The sequence below is a fragment of the Bos grunniens genome, chromosome 3, assembly GCF_055505025.1.
Source record: "Bos grunniens cultivar Pamir isolate PY7600 chromosome 3, Bosgru_T2T1.0, whole genome shotgun sequence".
Lineage (NCBI taxonomy): Eukaryota > Metazoa > Chordata > Mammalia > Artiodactyla > Bovidae > Bos > Bos grunniens.
In genome coordinates, this window is record NC_141167.1 from 61,794,430 (window position 1) to 61,815,568 (window position 21,139).

General features: G+C 40.6%; 2 protein-coding genes across 6 annotated transcripts in view; one reads left to right on the top strand and one right to left on the bottom strand.

Annotated features, from left to right (window-relative positions):
• Positions 1-21,139, bottom strand: part of LOC147375683 (uricase) — a 98,933-nt gene that overhangs the window by 34,883 nt on the left and 42,911 nt on the right. The window contains exon 1 of one of the 2 annotated variants that reach the window (XM_086390798.1): positions 801-1,013. The exons of the other annotated variant lie outside the window; for it this stretch is intronic. Coding sequence (XP_086246924.1) covers positions 801-998 — 198 coding nt within the window. The 5' untranslated portion in view covers positions 999-1,013. Of the gene's footprint in view, positions 1-800; positions 1,014-21,139 lie in introns of those variants that run through there. 2 annotated transcript variants of the gene reach the window in all.
• On the top strand, positions 1,604-19,813 carry DNASE2B (deoxyribonuclease 2 beta). 4 transcript variants are annotated; one of them, XM_086390800.1, is made up of 6 exons: positions 1,604-1,968; positions 6,422-6,599; positions 11,057-11,138; positions 13,829-13,990; positions 15,306-15,503; positions 19,195-19,813. In XM_086390800.1, exons 1-6 carry the CDS (start codon positions 1,856-1,858, stop codon positions 19,533-19,535), a joined length of 1,074 nt encoding a protein of 357 aa, XP_086246926.1. In that variant the 5' UTR covers positions 1,604-1,855; the 3' UTR covers positions 19,536-19,813. The 4 variants fall into 4 exon arrangements, with proteins under 4 accessions (XP_086246926.1, XP_086246927.1, XP_086246928.1 ...); XM_086390801.1 differs by having other exon boundaries at positions 15,360-15,503; XM_086390802.1 differs by having other exon boundaries at positions 1,749-1,968; positions 13,895-13,990.

Sequence of the window (21,139 nt, forward strand, 5' to 3'; positions counted from 1 at the left end):
AAACAAGTTCTTTATATTTTCTATGAATTAATGAATCTTAAGCCTAGTGTATTCATCTATTATCATAATACGAAAAGGTATCACAAGATAAATATGAGTAAAATTAAATTTATTTCACTTTAACTTAGAAAAGTAAACTTCATGCTATGAAATTTTTTAAAAATTGATGAAAAGCTTGGGTTTGCTGAGATCATTTTAATCTGAGTGCAGTAAAAACATACATTAAATAATATGATACCCATGGAGAAATAGTCAGAAAAAGGCTTCTCAGTTTACCAATTTGGTAACCAGATACAGCACAGCCTTGATCTCAGGCCAGCGATTCTCAAAGTTTAAAGTACAGCAGATCACCAAAAACATGGTAATTAAGGTAGATTCCTGACCCAACTGGAAGGATTTTTATTTATCAGGTTTGGATCAAGGCCCACAGTTCTGTTCTTCTTGCAGGCACCTCAGGAAAATATGGGCGGGTGGTCCAGAACATTTCACACAAAATTCTGTTATAGGAGAACCACCCCTCTCTTTCCTATGAACTCCTGAGAATCCTGAATAACTCCAGTTCAACCACAAAAGTGATCCAGTTTGCAAGGGTCCAGTTTAGTCTGAATCCTTAAATAACTCTGATCTGGATCTATAATCAAAGAGACAGATCAGAGCCATAATTATTTTCAGGTATAAAGTAAACTTCTATTTATTATGACAGCATCTTTAATAATTGATTAAAAATCAGCAGGCACTTAAAGAATTTTTTTCACATGCCCATCTACTTCTTCCCTCCTCTAAAAAGAGAATGGGCTCACCTTTTGATAGTCATTATGGTAATGAGCCATTTTCCCTTCGTTTTCAACTTCAGATTCAGTTTCAAGAGAAAGAATAATTTGGGCAAAACCAATGCTTGCAACATTTTTCATTTGATCTGAAGCAAGAGTTGTCAATTTGTTTATCTGATTGCATTGTAACCTATTGGACAGCAAAGCCTCTTTGAAGTAAAGCACCATGCTGAGTGGCTGAAACTAGGAGGTGGAGAGGATATGTAAACATCTTTGCTAAAAGCGATTCTGAATTTGCCCTTTCTCTGAAGCAAGCCTTTGAAGTACTCTTTAGGAAATATTTCCTTAAGATAGAGAGTATCACAAGTGATAGATCCTAAGTATTATTAAGACATAAGATTTTGTCATTTCTGTTTAATGGGTGAACCACAAACATTTACTCTCACTCATAGAGAAACTCACAGAGGACTTCCCTGGTGGCTCAGATGGTAAAGCATCTGCCTACAATGTGGGAGACCTGGGTTCAATCCCTGGGTTGGGAAGATCTCCTGGAGAAGGAAATGGCAACCCACTCCAGTATTCTTGCCTGGAAAATCCCATGGGCAGAGGAGCCTGGTAGGCTACAGCCCATGGTATTGCAAAGAGTCGGACATGATTGAGTGACTTTACTTTACTTTCTTTTCTTTTCATAGAGAAACAATCATAAGGGGAAAACACATGAAATAGATTTAATTCAACATCTGTTTATCAATACAGAGTTCTCCTGTCCGCTGAACTTCCTATCACATGATGTTCACTCCAAAGAGTTACCTGTACATCCCTTTTTTCTCTCCAGGACTTTTTGATGACTTTGCAAACCAGTCAACAATTCAGCACAAAGGCATGAGGAATCACGCTGGCATGTTGTGACTGAATCACACAATTACATAGGATGCGTCCCAATCTGAAAATGCCCAGACAGCAAATGACAGAGGTAAATGGAACCAAACGTCAGAGCCAGAACAGTTTGAGGGAGACTTGAAACTCAGACTCCACCGTCCAGGGGGAAGGTTTCCTGCTGTGCCATGGACTAAACGTGACAGAAGATGACAGCAAGACTTCTAGGAACACTGCTGACTGTGCTCTTCCTTGGTCTCTTTGGAATCCTGGAGGCAACAAAAATATCATGCAGAAATGAAGAAGGTGAAGCTGTGGATTGGTAAGTAAATGAAATGTAAGGCTTGGTGCCTGCCAGTGGAAAGCCAAACTACTGGTGGTTACCTGGGTCACTGTGTGTTCTGAAGGAGATCTCTGCTCCACCTCTCCCCATAAAAGGAAAGGAAGTGAAAGTGTGTAAATGGGCCACGTATCCAGGTAGGGATAGGCTCTGAATGAGGGAGTTTTCCCTTGAGAAGGAGCTGAGCAGTGCCTTGTGGGCCTGATTCATGCTCTTAGCAGGGCAAAGCTGGTGGCCACAGAGGTGTGGGAGAGCTGACAGCTTCTCTCATTTGGCAAGTTCCTTCAATTGCTTTGTGGTTTTCCTAACAGAACACTCCCAGCATCCTTTTAAGTTGACAAAGGAGAGAAGATAGATGACTTTTTCCTGATAGTGGAGCATATACTTATGTGAAGGAGAAAGAGGGCTTGATGGTACACAGCACTGTTTGGTTAACCTTGTTTGTTGGGCAGGACAGGCAGTTGTTAAGGGTGGGTGGGAGGCCACTGGTCTCCTGAAGTGTCAAAGGGGTGAAACACAGCTTTGCATTACAGTCGTGGATTCTCCAAAAGCTCTGATCACTTCCTCACTCTTTAATTAGGGTATTTAGGTTTGCCTTTATGGTTGGCATCAAACTTTGTGTAAAGTTGAGGCTGAAGGACACAGATGCACTCAATCACTCTCTCACCAAACAGTTACTGAGCACACACCAGTCCTGTGCTAAGTTTTGAAAATATAAATATGAATAAAGTATAGTTCTTACCCTTAAGGAGCTCATAGTTGTGTGGTAAGGGTATAGATGGGGCATTAGAGAGGATGGAGCCCAAAAGACTTCTCTAGGAGACATTTGGAGAATAACTTTGAGTTGGTTAGAAAGACAAGGGAGATGTCAAGGCATCTCAGGCCAATGGAGAAGCATTGAGGAGGTCCAGAGGCAATAAACAATGGGGAGAGTCTGGAAGCAGTTGAGTAATGTTTGTGCTTCAGGAGAACATGGGGAAATGGCAAGAGGGGAGCTTAGAGAGATAAGTGAGGGCCAGGTCATGAAGGGCTTTATGGGTTAAACTGCTGAATCTGAACTTGACCTTGAAAGGGAACTACTGAGGGACATCAAGTAGGGACTTGAAAAAGTCAAATTTGCATTTTAGAAAGCCCACTGGCAGTACTGTGAAGGCCAATTGGCCAGGAACCAGTGCAGAGTCATGGAGACCAGCGAGACTTCTGCAGCATAATAGGTGAGAAAAGTATCCAGACAATGTCTGGATACTCAAAGAAGTAGAAGTAAAGCAGAAGAGCAGCTGAGAAGACTTGGTAATGGATGGGCAGAGGGTAGAAGGAGAGAGAAAGATGTTAAGAAAGACTTGCAGGTTGCTAGCTTCTGTGACTGTGTGAATGTATCCCCTAAGAGTAGGGAATGAATAGATTTGTTGCACAATATCATGAACTTGGTTTCAAAAACATGGAGTTGGTCTCTGAACCATCTTTGCATTTGGGTTTATCTACACCTCAGCAAGGCTACGGTTTTTCCAGTAGTCATGTATGGATGTGAGAGTTGGACTGTGAAGAAAGCTGAGCGCTGAAGAACTGACGCTTTTGAACTGTGGTGTTGGAGAAGACTCTTGAGAGTCCCTTGGACTGCAAGAGATCTGGAGATCCAACCAGTCCATTCTAAAGGAGATCAGTCCTGGGTGTTTTTTGGAAGGAATGATGCTAAAGCTGAAACTCCAGTACTTTGGCCACCTCATGTGAAGAGTTGACTCATTGGAAAAGACTCTGATGCTGGGAGGGATTGGGGGCAGGAGGAGAAGGGGACAACAGAGGATGAGATGGCTGTATGGCATCACCGACTTGATGGACATGAGTTTGAGTGAACTCCGGGAGTTGGTGATGGACAGGGAGGCCTGGCGTGCTGCAATTCATGGAGTCACAAAGAGTCGGACACGACTGAGTGACTGAACTGAATTGAGACCTCAGCACAGAGATTTGGGCTAGAAATAGATTCAAGAATCTTCAGATTATAACTGGAGATGGTCACCCAGGAATATTGTTTATAAAAGCACTAGTCTTTAACTGGTGTGCCATGATAGTTCACAAACCTTTCATGGGTGGGCCATCAAATTGTGATCAACACAAAAATTTTATTTTTGCCACAACTGAATGGACATATTATTTAGCAGTATCTGTCAGAGAGAATGCTGAACTGAGCACACAGGGAGGCACAGTCTTGAGTCTACAACTTACTGCGAGAGTTAAAGGCCAGAGGAACATGAGGTCAGCATCAAAGAATAATTTCATGTTTCCTGCCACATGTGAGGACCTGGCCCTGAGAGGCAGAAAGCCTGGACAGGGCAGGAAAGAGCATAAATAGAAGCATAAGACTGATGAGAACCCAGTGAAAAGTGAAGATTTTCTGGGTAAAGTGAGATGCAGCTATGTGGTAATAGTGAATGCATTACAATGTTTGGTTCAGTGTGAGTATTTGAGGGTTAAATGTGTGTTCGTGCTATTAAAGGGTATTTGACTAGACAAAGTCAATTTCACCTTTCAGGTACTTTCGACAATGTCTGTAGACATTTTTGATTGGCACGACTCAGGGAATATGTACTACTGACAGGTAGAAGCCAGGGATATTATAATTCATAGGACAGCCCCCCAGAACAAAGAACAATGAGCCCCAAAATGTGAATAGAGCACACTGAGAAACCCTGGGCCAGATGATTCAAGAATGTCTGAATACCATGCAGGTCCAACCACCTCTCCATCATGTGAGACAACCAAAGGAAACATACAAACAGGAGACAATAGTAAAGAAAGCAAGGCACTTACTTAATTGGTTGGTCTTAGCCCTCAATCCTCAATGCAGAGTATGCCGATAAACTGAGCTGAAGAACATAGCTCAGGCCAGAGGCTCAAAACAGCCTCCACTGACTCTGATGCCCAAACCCAAATCTCAGATTCAGCCAGCCAGCTGCAAAGAGATGTGCATGCCAAGCCCTTCAGGCAGCAGAGACACATCTAAGACTTCTCTAGTTCAGGCCCGGGCCTTGGCATTCTTACCAACCGTGGAAAGAATAGCAGAGCCATGTTCAATGTATATGGGCTTTCACCACAGGGATCTCACACACCAGGCCAGTAAATGTTTTTAGAACATGCACAGTCAGATTTGTATTTCCTTCTCTGGGAAGGAGCAACAGTAAGGGTGGAATATAAGAGGCAGAAAGCTTGAGCAAATCCCTCTCCTTAAACTTCAAGACCTTCTGTGAGATATAGGTGAAATGATATAGTTAAGTGCTTGACAGTGGCTACCATCAAGAAAATAGTCCAGCCCTCAGAATGGGAGAAAATAACTGCAAACAAAGCAACTGACAAGGAAATTAATCTCCAAAATACATAAGCAGCTCATACACCTCAATATCAGAAAAACAAATAACCCAATCAAAAAAATGGGCAAAATACTTGGACATTTCTCCAAATAAGACATGAACATATGAAAAAGATGCTCAACATCACTCATTATTAGAAAAGCGAAAATCAAAACTACTATGAGATATCACCTTACCCTAATCAGAATGGCCATCAAAAAATCTACAAACAACAAATGCTGAAAAGGCTATGGAAAAAAGGGAACCCTCCTGCACTATTGGTGGGAATGTAAACTGATACAGCCATTATGGAGAACAGTATGGAGAGTCCTTAAAAAGCTAGGAATAAATCTAGGAATAAATCTACCATATGATCCCACAGTCCCACTACTGGGCATATACCCTGAGAAAACCACAATTCAAAAAGACACATTTACCCCAATGTTCATTGCAGCACTATTTACAACAGCCAGGACATGGAAGCAATAGATGTCCATTGACAGATAAATGGATAAAGAAGATGTGGTACGTATATGCGATGGAATATTTCTCAATCATAAAAAGGAACAAACTTGAGTCATTTGTAGTGAGGTGGATGAACCTACAGCCTGTTATGCAGAGTGAAGTAAGTCAAAAAAAGAAAAATGTATCAAGGCACATATGTGGAATCTAGGAAAATGGTACTGAGGAACCTATTTGCAGGGAAGGAATGGAGACACAGACAGAGAGAACAGACTTGTGCACACACCAGGGGAAGGAGAGGGTGGGATGGATTGAGAAAGTAGCACTGACATATATACACTACCAGTGTAAAATAGATAGCTACTGGGAAACAGCTATATAACACAGGGAGCCCAGCCTGGCACTCTGTAATGACCTAGAGGGATGAGATAGCAGAAGGGGAGGGGAGCTCAAGAGGAAGGTGTGATGAATGTATGTGTGTGTACACACACACTCATGCCTGATTCACATTGTTGTATGGCAGAAATCAATGCAACATTGTAAAGCAATTTTCCTCCAAATAAATAAATAATTTAAAAAAAAAATGTAACACTCAGTAAATGTTAGTAATTCATAATTATTTCCTTTGTTAGGTTTACCTTTTATAAGTTGCCCAAAAAACAAAACGAGGAAAGCAGAGAGACTGGGTTAGAGTACCTGTACCTAGACTCTACAACCAGAAGCTGGAGTAGGAGTAAGCAACTGATGAATGCCACCAAGAGTGTTTTGGGAAGGACATTACAACAACTGTATGAAGCATCTGCCTCTGAGGTATGTTATAGTTAATCATTCATTTGAATCACATAAAATGCATTATACAGACTCCAAAGCTTCCAAAAAGTTATAACTGCTCACCCCCCAATCCTAGCAGCTGGAAGTAAGTTAGCTCAGAATCTGAATCAACCCAACCAAGACCTTAGGGGATATGTCAACAGACTCTACAGCAATGCCAAATTGTTGATACATTTAGCATTATGTCCAATGGCATCACTGAACTAATTACATATTGAAATCTTCTGGCTGCCAAACTCTGCCAATTTTCTCAGTACTGGCTATCTTAGCCCTTTAAAGGGAACTAGAGAGAAGAGCACTTTCCTATTACAATGCAATATAGATCTATGGTCAATATGCCATGAGTTATGGGTTGTTCATGCCATAGCGTGATGAGTTTGATGGGAAAAGTAAGGGGTTCCACTTGGTCTTCCTTTTAATTAATCATCTTCAAAATAGTAGGTTAAGAGCTAGGACTGGGTTAGAGTATCTGTACCTAGGTTACTAGGTTAAGAACTAGTTCAAGGCCCTGGAACTAACTTGCCTGTATGGAGATTAAATCTGCTATCTGGACTTCATCGGGCTTTCCCGATGGCTCAGTGGTAAAGAATCAGCCTGCGAATGCAGGAGATGCAGGAGATGTGGGTTTGAACCCTGGATTGGGAAGATCCCCTGGAGGAGGAAATGGCAACCCACTCCAGTATGCTTGCCTGAAAAATTCCATGGACAGAGGAGTCTGGCAGGTTACAGTCCAAAGTGTCACAAAGAGTAAGACATGACTGAGCGACTGAGCACATACACTGGACTTCATCAGGCAATGAACTAACCAGCCAAAGAGACACGGGTAAATAGGCCTAGTGCCTCAGTGTGCGCAGTCTCCCAACATCCAGGCAACATCTGCTATTCAGTGACAAGATACTGTTTTTCAACCAGAGATGACAAGTAAATCAAACAATAATTAATATCCAGTTACACTCATCTATGGGCTTTCCCTGGGGCTCAGCTGATTAAGAATCCACCGGCAATCCAGGAGACCTGGGTTCGATCCCTGGTTTGGGAAAATCCCCTGGAAAAGGGAAAGGCTACCCACTCCAGTATTCTGGCCTAGAGAATTTCATGGACTTTATAGCTCATGGGGTCAAAAAGAGTCAGACATGGCTGAGCAACTTTCACTTCACTTCACTTCATTTTCATCTATGCATTTCCTAACAATTTGTTGAGAAGTAAAAATGTAAAATAACTCAACACTTAACAATGTGCTGGGCCTTTACATATGTCAACTAATTTAATTCCCACAAGAATTCTGAGTTAGACCGTAGCACTACTGAAAGTGTTAGTCACATAGTCATGTCCAGCTCTTTGCGAACCCATGGACTGTAGCCCACCAGGCTCTTCTGTCCATGGGATTATCCAGGCAAGCATACAAGAGTGGGTTGCCATTCCCTTCACAAGGGGATCTTCCCGACCCAGGGATCAAACCTGAGTCTCCTGCACTGCAGGCAGATTCTTTACCATCTGAGACACCGTAGTGCACAGGTCTATTTGAACATTTACTTGAAATGTGTGGAGAGCTGTCTCTGTGTGTGCAAATATTTCACTGTATTCACCTGTCATTAACACCAGCCTTCAGAGCCAAGTTACCAAGTCAAAACTTATTTGTAAACTATTTGAATACATGTGATGTTCCAAACACTGTCCTAGAGGCTTTTAGAAATTCTTCAGTCTCAGCAACAAGCCTGTTTTGAATTAATAAATTATTACGTAAAATCAAAACTACCTGTAGCTGCTTCTGCTTTCCAAGGTTGGCAATGGGAAAACCTGGAGTATAACCCATCAATGAAAAAATAAACACATTCTTCCCCTCCCCACTTCACACTGCCCAAGAAGAGAAAGGAAAGAGTAACACTGCAAAGCCTCTGTCATTTATCTTGGTTGGGGAGGGTGGGTCTTAGTTTGACAAACTATAATAATGATCTTTGGAAGTGCAAAAGTAGTCCCAGAGCCTAGGAGGGCAGGAGAGCTAAACTGCTCTGCAAAAAAAAAAAAAAAGAAGAAAAAAAATGTAGATGGAAGCTAGGAATTTAAAAGTAGATAAAACATGGAGGGAGACTGAGGCAGGTCAGCTTGGTAATGTAAAAACCATTCAGTGTTTCATAGCTTCAGTAAACCCTGCTCACACACAATGCCATGAGTGGTGGATTCTGGAAGAAAATGACAGTAGAGGGGCTGATTGCCATGTTTGATTGGCTAGAGCCAAAAAAAGAATAACAACAATAGGGGGTGATATTCAGGTAAAACTGAATGTTCTTTGGAAGTTGAACATACGTGCCAGAAGTGACCATGAAGATACAATTTTCCCGTCTTCTGACCCAGAATTGAACTTCTAACAGAAAGCAGAAAGCAAGATCAGACTAACTGGTTTTAAATCTCAAATGTCAAGTTAAGATAATATCTGGGGTTATGTTGGGAAATACTTTCCTTCTTCTACTGTTGTGTCAATAAATGAGAACCTTCCATATACCTTGACAATAACACTTAGACCATATCACAGTTGCCTATATTTGCCTGACTACATTCCCAGCTAGACTGGGGACCGTAACCTTCTTGTTCAACATCCAGTAGTCCAATAAGTCAAATCCAACTAGGAGTTAAAGAAATAAAGATGTCCAAAGGCACAGGCCTCTTTCTGCCTATTCCTTTTTTGTTATTTTTGTTTTATATTGGAGCACAGTTGATTAGCAATGTTGCTTTGGTTTTAGGTGCACGGTAAAGTGACTCAGTTATATATACACATGTATCTATTCTTTTCCACACTATTTTCCCATTTAGTTTATTACAGAATACTGAGCAGAATTCCCTGTGCTAAACAGCAGGTCTTTGTTGGTTATCTATTTTAAATATAGCAGTGTGTACATGTCAATCCCAAACTCCTAATCTATCCCTCCTCCCCACCTTTCCCCCCCACCATGGTACCATAAATTTATTCTCGAAGTCTGTGAGTCTGTTTTGTAAAAAACCTCATTTGCATCATTTTTTTTAAGATTCTGCATATAAATGATATCATATGATATTTGTCTTTCTGTCTGATTTACTTCACTTAGTATGATAATCTCCAGGCCCTATTGTTAGTTCATGATTTTTCCCCTTTGTAAAAGGGCCTCTCTTCACTAGAGTTACATCCCATTTAATCTTAGCTGATTGTTACACTCCTAGTTAGAATGATAAACTTCATCTATTAGGAGAATTGTGTTCCTCACCAAATCTTCCCAGAGGCCCTCCACATTGTACCCTAAAGGCGCACAATGGCCTTGTTAGCACATTCGACACAGGCTCATAGAACAATTGTGAGAGCTCTCCAGTGGAGAACGCGAATACCAACCGTAGCTGTGGTCAATTACGGAAAATGCAGGTAAGAAAACAATTGATTTCCCCGAATATTCCTAAACATAGTAGCCAAAAATGCTATACAGACTACCTTATGCCTTTAAAAAAAAAAAAGGTTTTAGATGAAATCAAATAATGAAGCAACTGTAGGAGACTCTTATTTTTTTCTCAGAGAAAAACAAAGACCTTTTTTACAGAGATGGGCTGTCCTTTCCTGCTTTTAATTATTAATATATTACTGAGACTTTGTACTATTGACAGTATTGGCTTCATTAAGAGTCACTGCATCATGATACAGTTGAAATGGAATGACACTGAACAAATACAAGCAAGTTTCCAAAACATGACAAAAAGACACTATCAAAGTAATAGCTTCATTTTGACTCAGAGATTTGGCAAACTGTTTGGAGAATTTACTAGCATTTTGCCTTACCAGAGGAAATCCAATATCACACATTCAATTACACCACTTTTTTTTAAGCAGGGAAATGTCAAGTTGGAAAGGTGAAGTGACACAGGGAAATAGATTGAAGAAAAAATCCTCCACTAACAAAGAGGTAGTAGAAGCAGAGAATGAGGAATTCTGATTAAACAGGAAGCTATGACCAAGTGGTAAAGCACAAAATAGGCAGAGGAAATCAAACCCTGACAGCCATTTCTGCGCTGTGCCTATAATATCAATGGAAAAAGCCCAGATGTACTCCTTGGCTGATTGTTCCTACTTCATTTCCTGAACAAATATTTAAGGACTCCTCTATTATACACTAGTTGCTTCATCAGAAACATGAGTCCAAAACAACTGGGAGAAACAGGAATATTGCCCTCACACACACATACAGAGCACAGGGCTGTCACACATGTTGTGAAGTTGAGGATGGACTTCTTGTCTCCTGCCTCGCATGTCACAGAATTCAAACTGATGGGAAATCTGCCCATTAGGGGAATGGATGATTTCTTATGTGTATTAATGAAAGTTCTGTATCGTAGGCTGGATAGCTGGTAGAAATGTTGTGAGCAAAAAATGTTTATGAGTAAAGGACTTATGCCATTATAACCTTAAAATATTCCTGCAGAGTAACAGCACAGCCTATCTAATATACAATGATGGAGTCCCTAAATCCGTGAATTACAGCAGAAAGTATGGACACACCAAAGGTATGACAAAGGCTCTTATTTCTCTTTCCTACTGGAAGTCAGCATTTTCTTAAAACAACCTATCTTTGGTAGGTTTATATTCCACACTAAAAAGATAGCTTTTCTTTTTAATGGTCTGAGTTATCAAGATGAGTGATTCCTGTATCACAGTTTATAATGATGTAATTTGACTTTGAAATATCCTTCACACAAATACCATTTTATTTCTCAACATTTTTAAAATATACTTTAAAGCAGAAATACAAGCATTTGACTACTGGAAATACTAGCCAGACTGTGTGTGTGTGTGTGTACACACATTTTAGTCAAACTTATAGAAGTATAATTTACATAGAGTAAAATTCACCCTTCTTAGTCCCATTTAAAAGACAGTAAACATTTTTGAAAAAGTATTTAAAAATAATTTTCATATTATAGTAAGTTTGTTAATAATTATATATTATAATGATTTTTATTATAGGGATTTTTTATATTTTTCTATTTGTAAACTATGTATATAAGTATGTGTGTTGTTGAAGAAGTCAAAATGATAGTAAACAAAAAATCTGTAATCCTAATATTCATTAGCTAATTACACCTGATCTTGTTGTTTAGTCACTAAGTCATGTTTAACTCTTTTGTGACTCTATGGACTGTATCCTACCAGGCTCCTGGAAAATGGGATTTTCCAGGCAAGAATACTGGAGTGGGTTGCCATTTTCTCCTCCAGGTGATCTTCCTGACCCAACGATCAAACCTGCTTCTCCTGCATTGCAGGCAGATTCTTTACCTCTGAGCCACCTGGGAAGCCCCAGTTGCATCTAATATTTTTTTACTTTTTCTATAATATGTATTTTGAAACATTTTTATAAAACTTTTTTAGTGATTACTTCAAACTTTTTTCAACTTAATATACCATGAATAACTTCCCGTGGCAATAAGTGTTTTTCAGAAGGTTCCCAAAGCAAATACCTTCAGGGTCAGGAAAATGATGTCAGCAAGCTAACGGGGCTGAATCAGCAGGTAACTAGAGAACTGGAGAGTATACTCATGGTCTAAAGAAGCAATTACCACTCAGCTTGCCTTATGGGAATGTAATTTTTTCCAGAGAAAATGAGGAGTTTGTGGAAAATCCCAGTTTTTAAGTGCTGGCAATGAATTCGAAGTTTTAAAAATAATCTGCAAGCATAATAACATGTATCTGTAGGTTAGACTTGGCCTGTGGGCTGCCAGTTTGCAACCTCTAATTAAGAATTTAATTTGTAATGGCTGTCAAATGCCACGAGCAACTTAGCTTTTGATTTAGCTAAGTTGCCCTCCTGATGGTCCTATTTGCCACATTCTGCAAACTCTTCTTTACCAAGCTCCCACCACCATTGTCACTCCACTCTGTTAGTTGATACAAGGGCTCAGAAAGAAGATTGGAAATGGAGTGGAACCTGATGTCATATGGGAGAGTTCCCAGCCAACAGGTGCTCCAACATCCTGTGGCACTTGTTCCAGGAAGTTAGGATTTCAGACAAACAGCATACTCATCTGGGCAGAAGAGAGACCCTGAGGTCATCCAGCTCTGTGAGGCAGCTGAACTTTGAACATTTTCCATCTCGACGCAGGTATTGATTCCACAGTCACTGAGACAGCAACAGTGTGCTTTCTTAAAGTATGTTCTTTGAAAAAGAAATAACTGGCAGGCATTTGGTTGCTACTCTAACACTAAGGCAAGCATGACTTTTATGTCTGCATGGTCATGTGCAAACCAGAAAGCCAAGTTAGCATACCCAAATTATCCTGATATATTTACAAACACAGAAATAGTCATAGGTGCCTGTTGGACGGGGTTCTTTGTGCCATGTCACAAGATGTTGAAAATCTTTCAGTTTTCTTCCTTTCTGGCTTTCATACTGTCTGCTCCAGAGATTTTACAGAGGAGCCTGGTAGGCTGCAGTCCATGGGGTCATGAAGAGTGGAACAGGACTGAGCGACTTCACTTTCACTTTTCACTTTCATGCATTGGAGAAGGAAATGGCAACCCACTCCAGGGTTCTTGCCTGGAGAATCCAAGGGACGGGGGAGCCTGGTGGGCTGCTGTCTATGGGGTCACACAGAGTTGGACACTACTGAAGCTATTTAGCAGCAGCAGGATGCTTTAGGACATGGCTTCCTTCATCCCCACCCCCACCCCTTTTCTGCTTCCTTTTTTTCAAACTTGTGAAATTGGGTGACTTCTGCACATAAATGAGCATCAGTTTCTCACAACAAATTACTGCAAATACACTTTTTCATTTGATATTTTCTCTTTCAACTATGTTTTTCAGCTGGGTTTTGAAAATAGCTTAGCTGCTTAGCAGTAAAAACATTATCTGAAGCTTGCCAGGTGACTATATAGTCTATCGAGGTCAAACTCCAATTTAGCAAATTTGCATTCTGCCAAAACAAATTTTCCTTGTAGTTTCAACATGAAATGCCTCTTAACTCTTCACAGGGTGTCTGCGCTAGCTCCCTCTTGTGTTGGGTTACCATCAGTAATGGGGCAATGTAATGTGTACCTGAACTGGTTTTTAAATCTTTGAAAAAGAACATGATCTTTGTCATTATTAGCCTAAGGAAACATTAGCCTGAAGTTTAAAAGGCTTAAATGTTGTAGCTTTGAACTCTGTTTTTAAAGGAGGCTTGTTTTTCTAATTTATCTGTATTAACTGTATCTTTGGTAGGTGTACTTCTGTGGAACAGAGTCCAGGGGTTCTGGTTGATTCATTCCATTCCCCATTTTCCTCCAGTTCCTGAAGAAGGCTATGATTATCCACCCACAGGGAGACGAAATGGACAAGCTGGCATGTGCATAACTTTCAAGTACAACCAGTATGAAGCAATAGGTAACATTAGAGTGTTTTTAAAAAGACATAATATTTAAGAAGGGATTTGGAAATTATGAATAAATGTATCACTTCATTTGCTTCTCTATTCATAAACCCTGATACCTAGATTCCAATATTGGTTTTGCCATGATGAGATCTTGGGCAGGCTCACTTACTGAACCTTTGTTTCCTGGTCCAAGGAAGTCTTTGAACTTGATCAGAAGTGGTAGTTTCAAATGTCTAAAGGGGCCAGGCAGGTGACAAAACTGGGTGACACCAGTGAACATCGCATGGGCAGTGGGGAATTTGACAAAGTGGGGTGTTGACTCTCCACTAGCTTTCCTCAAAAGCTGCCACTCCATTATGTTGCAGCTCCATGAGAAAGAAGACCTACATCTCCATATTTTTCAGAGGAAGCAGAAATCTAGGGGAAGATATAAAGTAGAAAAGAGAGAGAGAAAGAGAAATTGAGAGAGAAAGAGATCTTCTGATTTTCTAATATGATCTCCACCTTATTTTTTAAATTGTGCAGACCTCATGTTGCTTACAGGCCAACAACATGATACTTCTGAGCCTAAACCAGATGACTTTCCCTTAAGATCTGAAGCTCAAGTGGCCAAAAATACTTGGACTTGAAAAATGCAAAGTACAAATGAGGAGGAGAAGTAGTGATGGTATTTTATCAATCATTTTTTACTGAGGGAGCTGCTAAATAGTAAAGAGTGATTTGTTCTAATACAGGAGGTTTCAAATATGATTTTTTTAATCAAATTTCCATCTGATGGAAAGGATCACTGAGCCTCTTACCCAAATTAAGCCCTAGTCTAGCTAGCTGAGCTCCTGCAAAGATTATAGAGCTTAATGGCATAGAGACTGGGTGTTCATGGTGATGAATTGGTCATTCTTGAAGCTGGATGATCAGTATATGGGCGTCTTCTACTTTTGTATGGTTACACATAGGATAAAAAACACATGGTCTCCAAGGCCAGCCTGCCTGGGCTTGACTATCAACTCCTTCAGTTATAAGTTTTATACCTTTGGGCATAAATTCTCCATTAATTTATCTATAAAATGAGGACTGTGATAAAATAACTTACCCAATAATAAGGTAATATTCTTATGATTAAATTAGTAAACCCATGTAATAAAAAGTAGGGAGTGCTCAATAGGTGTCAACTATTTTAATTAAAAGTTTGAAGGCTTAAAGAAGGAAATACTTTCATTTTTGTTTTTTTGTTCTGTTCAGTTTTTTAATTCACAACAAGATCTAAAATACCAACAAGCATTTCCATTTGTGTCTTAAATCTCAACTTTTCTTTACTGTTTGGTTCAGACTCTCAGCTCTTGGTCTACAACCCGAACATTTACAGCTGCTCCATCCCTGCAGCCTTTCGCATGGAGCTCATCCACATTCCCCAGCTGTGTGCTGGATCCAGCTCCTCAGAGATCCCAGGCCGGCACCTGGCCACACTTCAGTCAGCCCAGGGTCAAAAATTTCTCCATTTTGCCAAGTCTGATTCTTTTCTTGACGGTAAGAAAGACCATCATCAAAACGATATGTTGTAACAGTGCTGTTGGACTCACTTTGGATTGCAAAGAGCAAATATACTGATTATTTAGGGGTGTAGAAATAGAAAAGGAGGAAAGACAAAAAAAGGAAAGGGAAAGGGGACATCAACGATCAATTCAAACAATAGCCACTTGAATAGAAGGACTGCTGATCCATCCAAAAAAAAGTAACTCACAACCATCTAGCTAGAGGCCAGTAAAAACTCAGTCTCCAGCCTCAGTTGGGCACAGAATCAAGCTTTCTTCCTTTTCTTTCACTCCCTAAGCAATTATTTTAAGTCTTCCTTACCCTCAAGTCCTTTACTTTTCCCTGTCTCTTCACTCGTCTTCAGTTTTTCCTTCACAGAGCGAATAGAGGGAGAAACCACTTCAAGTGCACACTCCACCCTCAACAATCATTTCTGCTTTCATTCCTTTTCACCAGATTCCTCCCTTCCCAACAGAAGCAGTGCCCCCCTGTGCCCTAGAAACTATCCTGGCTCAGAATACATGGATTCTTACACTCAATCTCTTCTCCCTCTTGTACTTTAGCCTATCTACTCTACGAGCCCCAAACATTCCTAAAAAAAAAAATCCTCCCTCAATTCTAGATTCCCTATATCTCTGTTTTTTTCTTTTCTTCTAAATTTATTTTGAGAAAATTCTTCAGGGTCTTTACTTGCTCACTGCTCCTTGACTACAGTCTTGCTTCTCTGTATTCTATCCCCAGTCACCCATGACAGCCCTAATTGACCTCAGTCTTCCTTCCTTGCTTCCTTCCTTTAATAGTGAATAAATTTTATTGAATGCCTACTACTTGTCAAGCCCTGTGGTAGGCATGAGAGATCCCCAAAGTAATAGGACAGAAATAGCTTCTGCAGAATTTGGCACAGTTGGAACAGTTTCCTTTCTGAAACTTTCCCCTCCCTGAGTCCTGGCAGTGTACAGTCTTTTGGTCTTCCTCCTGCTTTTAAGTCTCTTCTGCCATGTCCTCTTCCTCTGCATACTCCTTATGTGACTAGGTTGCCCTATGGTCTTCTACTCATCCTTATCTCATCTACAATGCATTTGAGGCAATTCCAGCTAGCCCTTGAGAGACTCCCAAATCTAGATCTTCATCCAAGGCCTGTGTTCTGACAGATGTATTCAACAGTGAGTGGCAGAGCCACATAAAATTCAATATGTCAAACTCATCTCATCATTATCCCTCACATATCTTACCCCTTTTCTCATATTCTGCATACTCACCTGGAAACTCTCAATCCTTCTGTTTTCTCACTGCCCCCCCCCATATCAAATCATCAAATACAATCAGTTCCAGGTCCTTGCTGCTGCTGCTACTGCTAAGTTGCTTCAGTCGTGTCTGACTCTGTGCGACCCCATAGACAGCAGCCCACCAGGCTCTGTCATCCCTGGGATTCTCCAGGCAAGAACATTGGAGTGGGCTGACATCTCCTTCTACATTGCGTGAAAGTGAAAAGTGAAAGTGAAGTCGCTCAGTCGCGGCCGACTCATAGCGACCCCATGGACTGCAGCCTACCAGGCTCCTCCATCCATGGGATTTTCTAGGCAAGAGTACTGGAGTGGCTTGCCATTGCCTTCTCCGTCCAGGTCCTTAATAACTCTCAATTTATTTCTTTGTCATGGCCATAGTCTACACTTGTGCTTGTTATCACAGTTATTATGAAAACCTCATGTTTTTCCTCTCTCCAATCTAATGTAGTCTTCTCAATTCATCCTGCACATTGTTTATTTATGATCATAAATCAGTTTCTATCAATTCCCCCAATCAGTTCAGTTCAGTTGCTCAGTCGTGTCCAACTATTTGGGACTCCATGAACTGCAGCACACCAGGCCTCCCTGTCCATCATCAACTCCCGGAGTTCGCCCACACCCATGTCCATTGTGTCGGTGATGCCATCCAACCATCTCATCCTCTGTTGTCCCCTTCTCCTCCTGCCCTCAATCTTTCCCAGCATCAGGGACTTCTCCAATGAGTCAGTTCTTTGCATCAGGTGGCCAAAGTATTGGAGCTTCAGCTTCAACATCAGTCCCTCCAATGAACATGCAGGACTGATCTCCTTTAGGATGGACTGGTTGGATCTCCTTGCAGTCCAAGGGACTCTCAAGAGTCTTCTCCAACACCACAGTTCAAAAGCATCAATTCTTCTGTGCTCAGCTTTCTTCACAGTCCAACTCTCACATCCATACATGACTACTGGAAAAATCATAGCCTTGACTAGACAGAACTTTGTTGACAAAGTAATGTCTCTGCTTTTTAATATGCTGTCTAGGTTGGTCATAACTTTCCTTCCGAGGAGCAAGCGTCTTTTAATTTCATGGCTGCAATCACCATCTCCAGTGATTTTGGAGCCCATAAAAATAAAGTCAGCTACTGTTTCCACTGTTTTCCCATCTATTTGCCATGAAGTGATGGGACCGGATGCCATGATCTTCGTTTTCTGAATGTTGAGCTTTAAACCAACTTTTTCACTTTCTTCTTTCTCTTTCATCAAGAGGCTCTTTAGTTCTTCTTCACTTTCTGTCATAAAGGTGGTGTCATCTGCATATTTGAGGTTATTGATATTTCTCCTGGCAATCTTGATTCCAGCTTGTGCTTCTTCCAGCCCAGCGTTTCTCATGATGTACTCTGCATATAAGTTAAATAAGCAGGGTGACAATATACAGCCTTGACGTACTTCTTTTCCTATTTGGAACCAGTCTGTTGTTCCATGTCCAGTTCTAACTGTTGCTTCCTAACCTGTATACAGGTTTCTCAAGAGGCAGGTCAGGTGATCTGGTATTCCCATCTCTTTCAGAATTTTCCACAGTTTATTGTGACCCCCCACTAACACTCTTTAAAAAATTCTCTGTTGAGGACTTCCCTGGTGGTACAGTGGATAAGAATCTGCCTGCCAATGCAAGGGACACGGGTTCAGTCAGTCCCGGGCCTAGGAAGATTCTACCTGCCCCAGAGCAACTAAGCCCCTGCACCACAACTACTGAGCCCTCACTCCACAGGCCATGAGCCACAACTACTGAAGCCTGCATGCCCACGAGCCAGCAAGCAGCGACTACTGAGCCATGTGCTGCAACTACCGAAGCCCATGAGCCTAGAGCCTGTGCTCCACAACAAAAGGCACTGCAGTGAGAAGCCCGGTGCACTGCAGCTAGAGAGCAACCCCTGTTCTCCACAGTTAGAGAAAGCCCGCACGCAGCAATGAAGATCCAGAGCAACAAAAATAAAATTAACTAATTTACAATGAATAAATAAAATACAGTATTAAAAAGTTTCACATTGATTTCAGGAAAATTCATATACTCTGGCATGGTTTATAAAGATTTCTAGATGCTGGCCTCTGATTACTTCTCTAGCCTTAGTCTTTCCAAAGGTCTTTTCAGGACAAAAACATATACTGCTCCCTTGTTTGTGCAGAACAGAAGACATTTTCAGCTCCAATATCATCCTAGTAATAAAGATAATTACTTTTATTTTCACTTCACTTTAGCATTTACAAAATGTTCTCCCATCCACTCTTTCAGTCATGCTGTTTTTATTACGCTTGTGACATCCACATATCAGGCATGAGTGATGATTCTCTTCCTGAGGATATTTTTAGGATTTATCTAAGAATAAATATTAACCTCACTATTTTTCTCTTTATAAACTCTAGACATCTTTGCAGCCTGGATGGCTCAACAGTTGAAGACACACTTGCTAACAGAAACCTGGCAGCGGAAGAGACAAGAGCTTCCTTCAAACTGCTCCCTTCCTCACCATGTCTACAATATCAAAGCAATTAAGATATCTAGACACTCTTATTTCAGCTCTTATCAGGATCATGCCAAATGGTGTATTTCCCGCAAGGGCACCAAAAATCGCTGGACATGTATTGGAGACCTAAATCGGAGTCCATACCAAGCTTCCAGAAGTGGTGGATTCATCTGTACCCAGAATCAGCACATTTACCGGGCATTTCAAGGACTAGTTTTATATTATGAGAACTGTAACTAAACTTGGTGAAAGGACGTATGTGTTATCATTTTCACCACTGATAAGGGGTCTTCTACTAGATTCATTCTTTATATATCAAAAGCCTGTGAATTTACTTATTGTCCACCATCATCTTAGTCACTCAGTCATGTCCAGCTCTTTGAGACCCCATGGACTGTAGCCCACCAGGCTCATCTGTCCATGGGATTTTTCAGGCAAGAATACTGGAATGGGTTGCCATTTTCTTCCCCGGTACTTATGGTCCACATATCATCAAATAAAATGTTTTTCTCCCATGCCTACCATGTTATCTTCCAAATAGTGTCAATTTATCTACTTTCATTTATATGCCATAAACATGCATATATATATAATTAATAAAATATGTATTTATTTTATATATATTTAAATATATATTTAAAATGAAAGGAGTGAAAGGAAAAAGTTTTGTTCCAGATTAGTCAGCTCTCAATTGTCCATGGAGTGACTGGCCATCTCCGAGAGTAATTTCATCTTTACAAAGAATTCCCTGACTCTCCTCCTCACCCCTTTTTGAAGAAGAGACATTTCTATCTCTCTGTACATCAAACTACTTAGTCATTTTCCTCCTAAAGTTCTTTTCAGTGGTTTATGGTTAAGTCTAATTGGTCATTCTTGAACTAGTATGTGTGAGTTGCTCAGTCATGTCAACTCTTTGTGACCCCATGGACTGTAGCCTTCCAGTCTCCTCAGTCCATGGAATTCTCCAGGCAAGAATACCAGAGTAGGTTGTCATTCTCTTCTCTAGGGGATCTTCCCAACCCAGGGATTGAACCCAGGTCTCCTGCATTACAGGCAGATTCTATACCATCTGAGCCACCAGGGAAGCCCATTAATTGTATGATCTTGGGCCATTCCATTGAACTCTCTAAGCCTTGGTTTTCTTCTTTATGAAATGGAGATAATATTTAGGTATGCTCAAGTACCTAGCACAGAGCCTGGAGCAGCTAACACTTAAAAATACAGGTAGAATTTGAATGTGAATCACTCTGCAGTGAGAAAAGACAAAAGGAAGTTTAGAAATGATTACTAAAAAAAAAAAAGAAAAGAAATGATTACTATTTTTCAAAAAGAAAAAATTGTCAGATTAAGAGGAAGAAATAAAACAACCCACCAACTTGGGGGAAATAAAGAAGTGGAACATAAACTAGAATTAAATCTAGTAATCTTAATTCCAGTGTGTTTCATTTTCTGGAATTCTTATTACTAAATATAACTGTTATATAAATGAATAATAGATAATATATTTGTATTAGGTATTCACTGTTTAATATTTGGAACATGGTTCCTAATTTCAAGAAGCTTACAATCTAACAAAAGTAATCATAAGAATAACTAAAGCTAGCATTTATTTCAGAGAGGGCGATGGCATCCCACTCCAGTACTCTTGCCTGGAAAATCCCATGGACGGAGAAGCCTGGTGGGCTGCAGTCCATGGGGTCGCTGGCAGTCGGACACGACTGAGCGACTTCACTTTCACTTTTCACTTTCCTGCATTGGAGAAGGAAACGGCAACCCACTCCAGTGTTCTTGCCTGGAGAATCCCGGGGACAGGGGAGCCTGGTGGGCTACTGTCTATGGGGTCA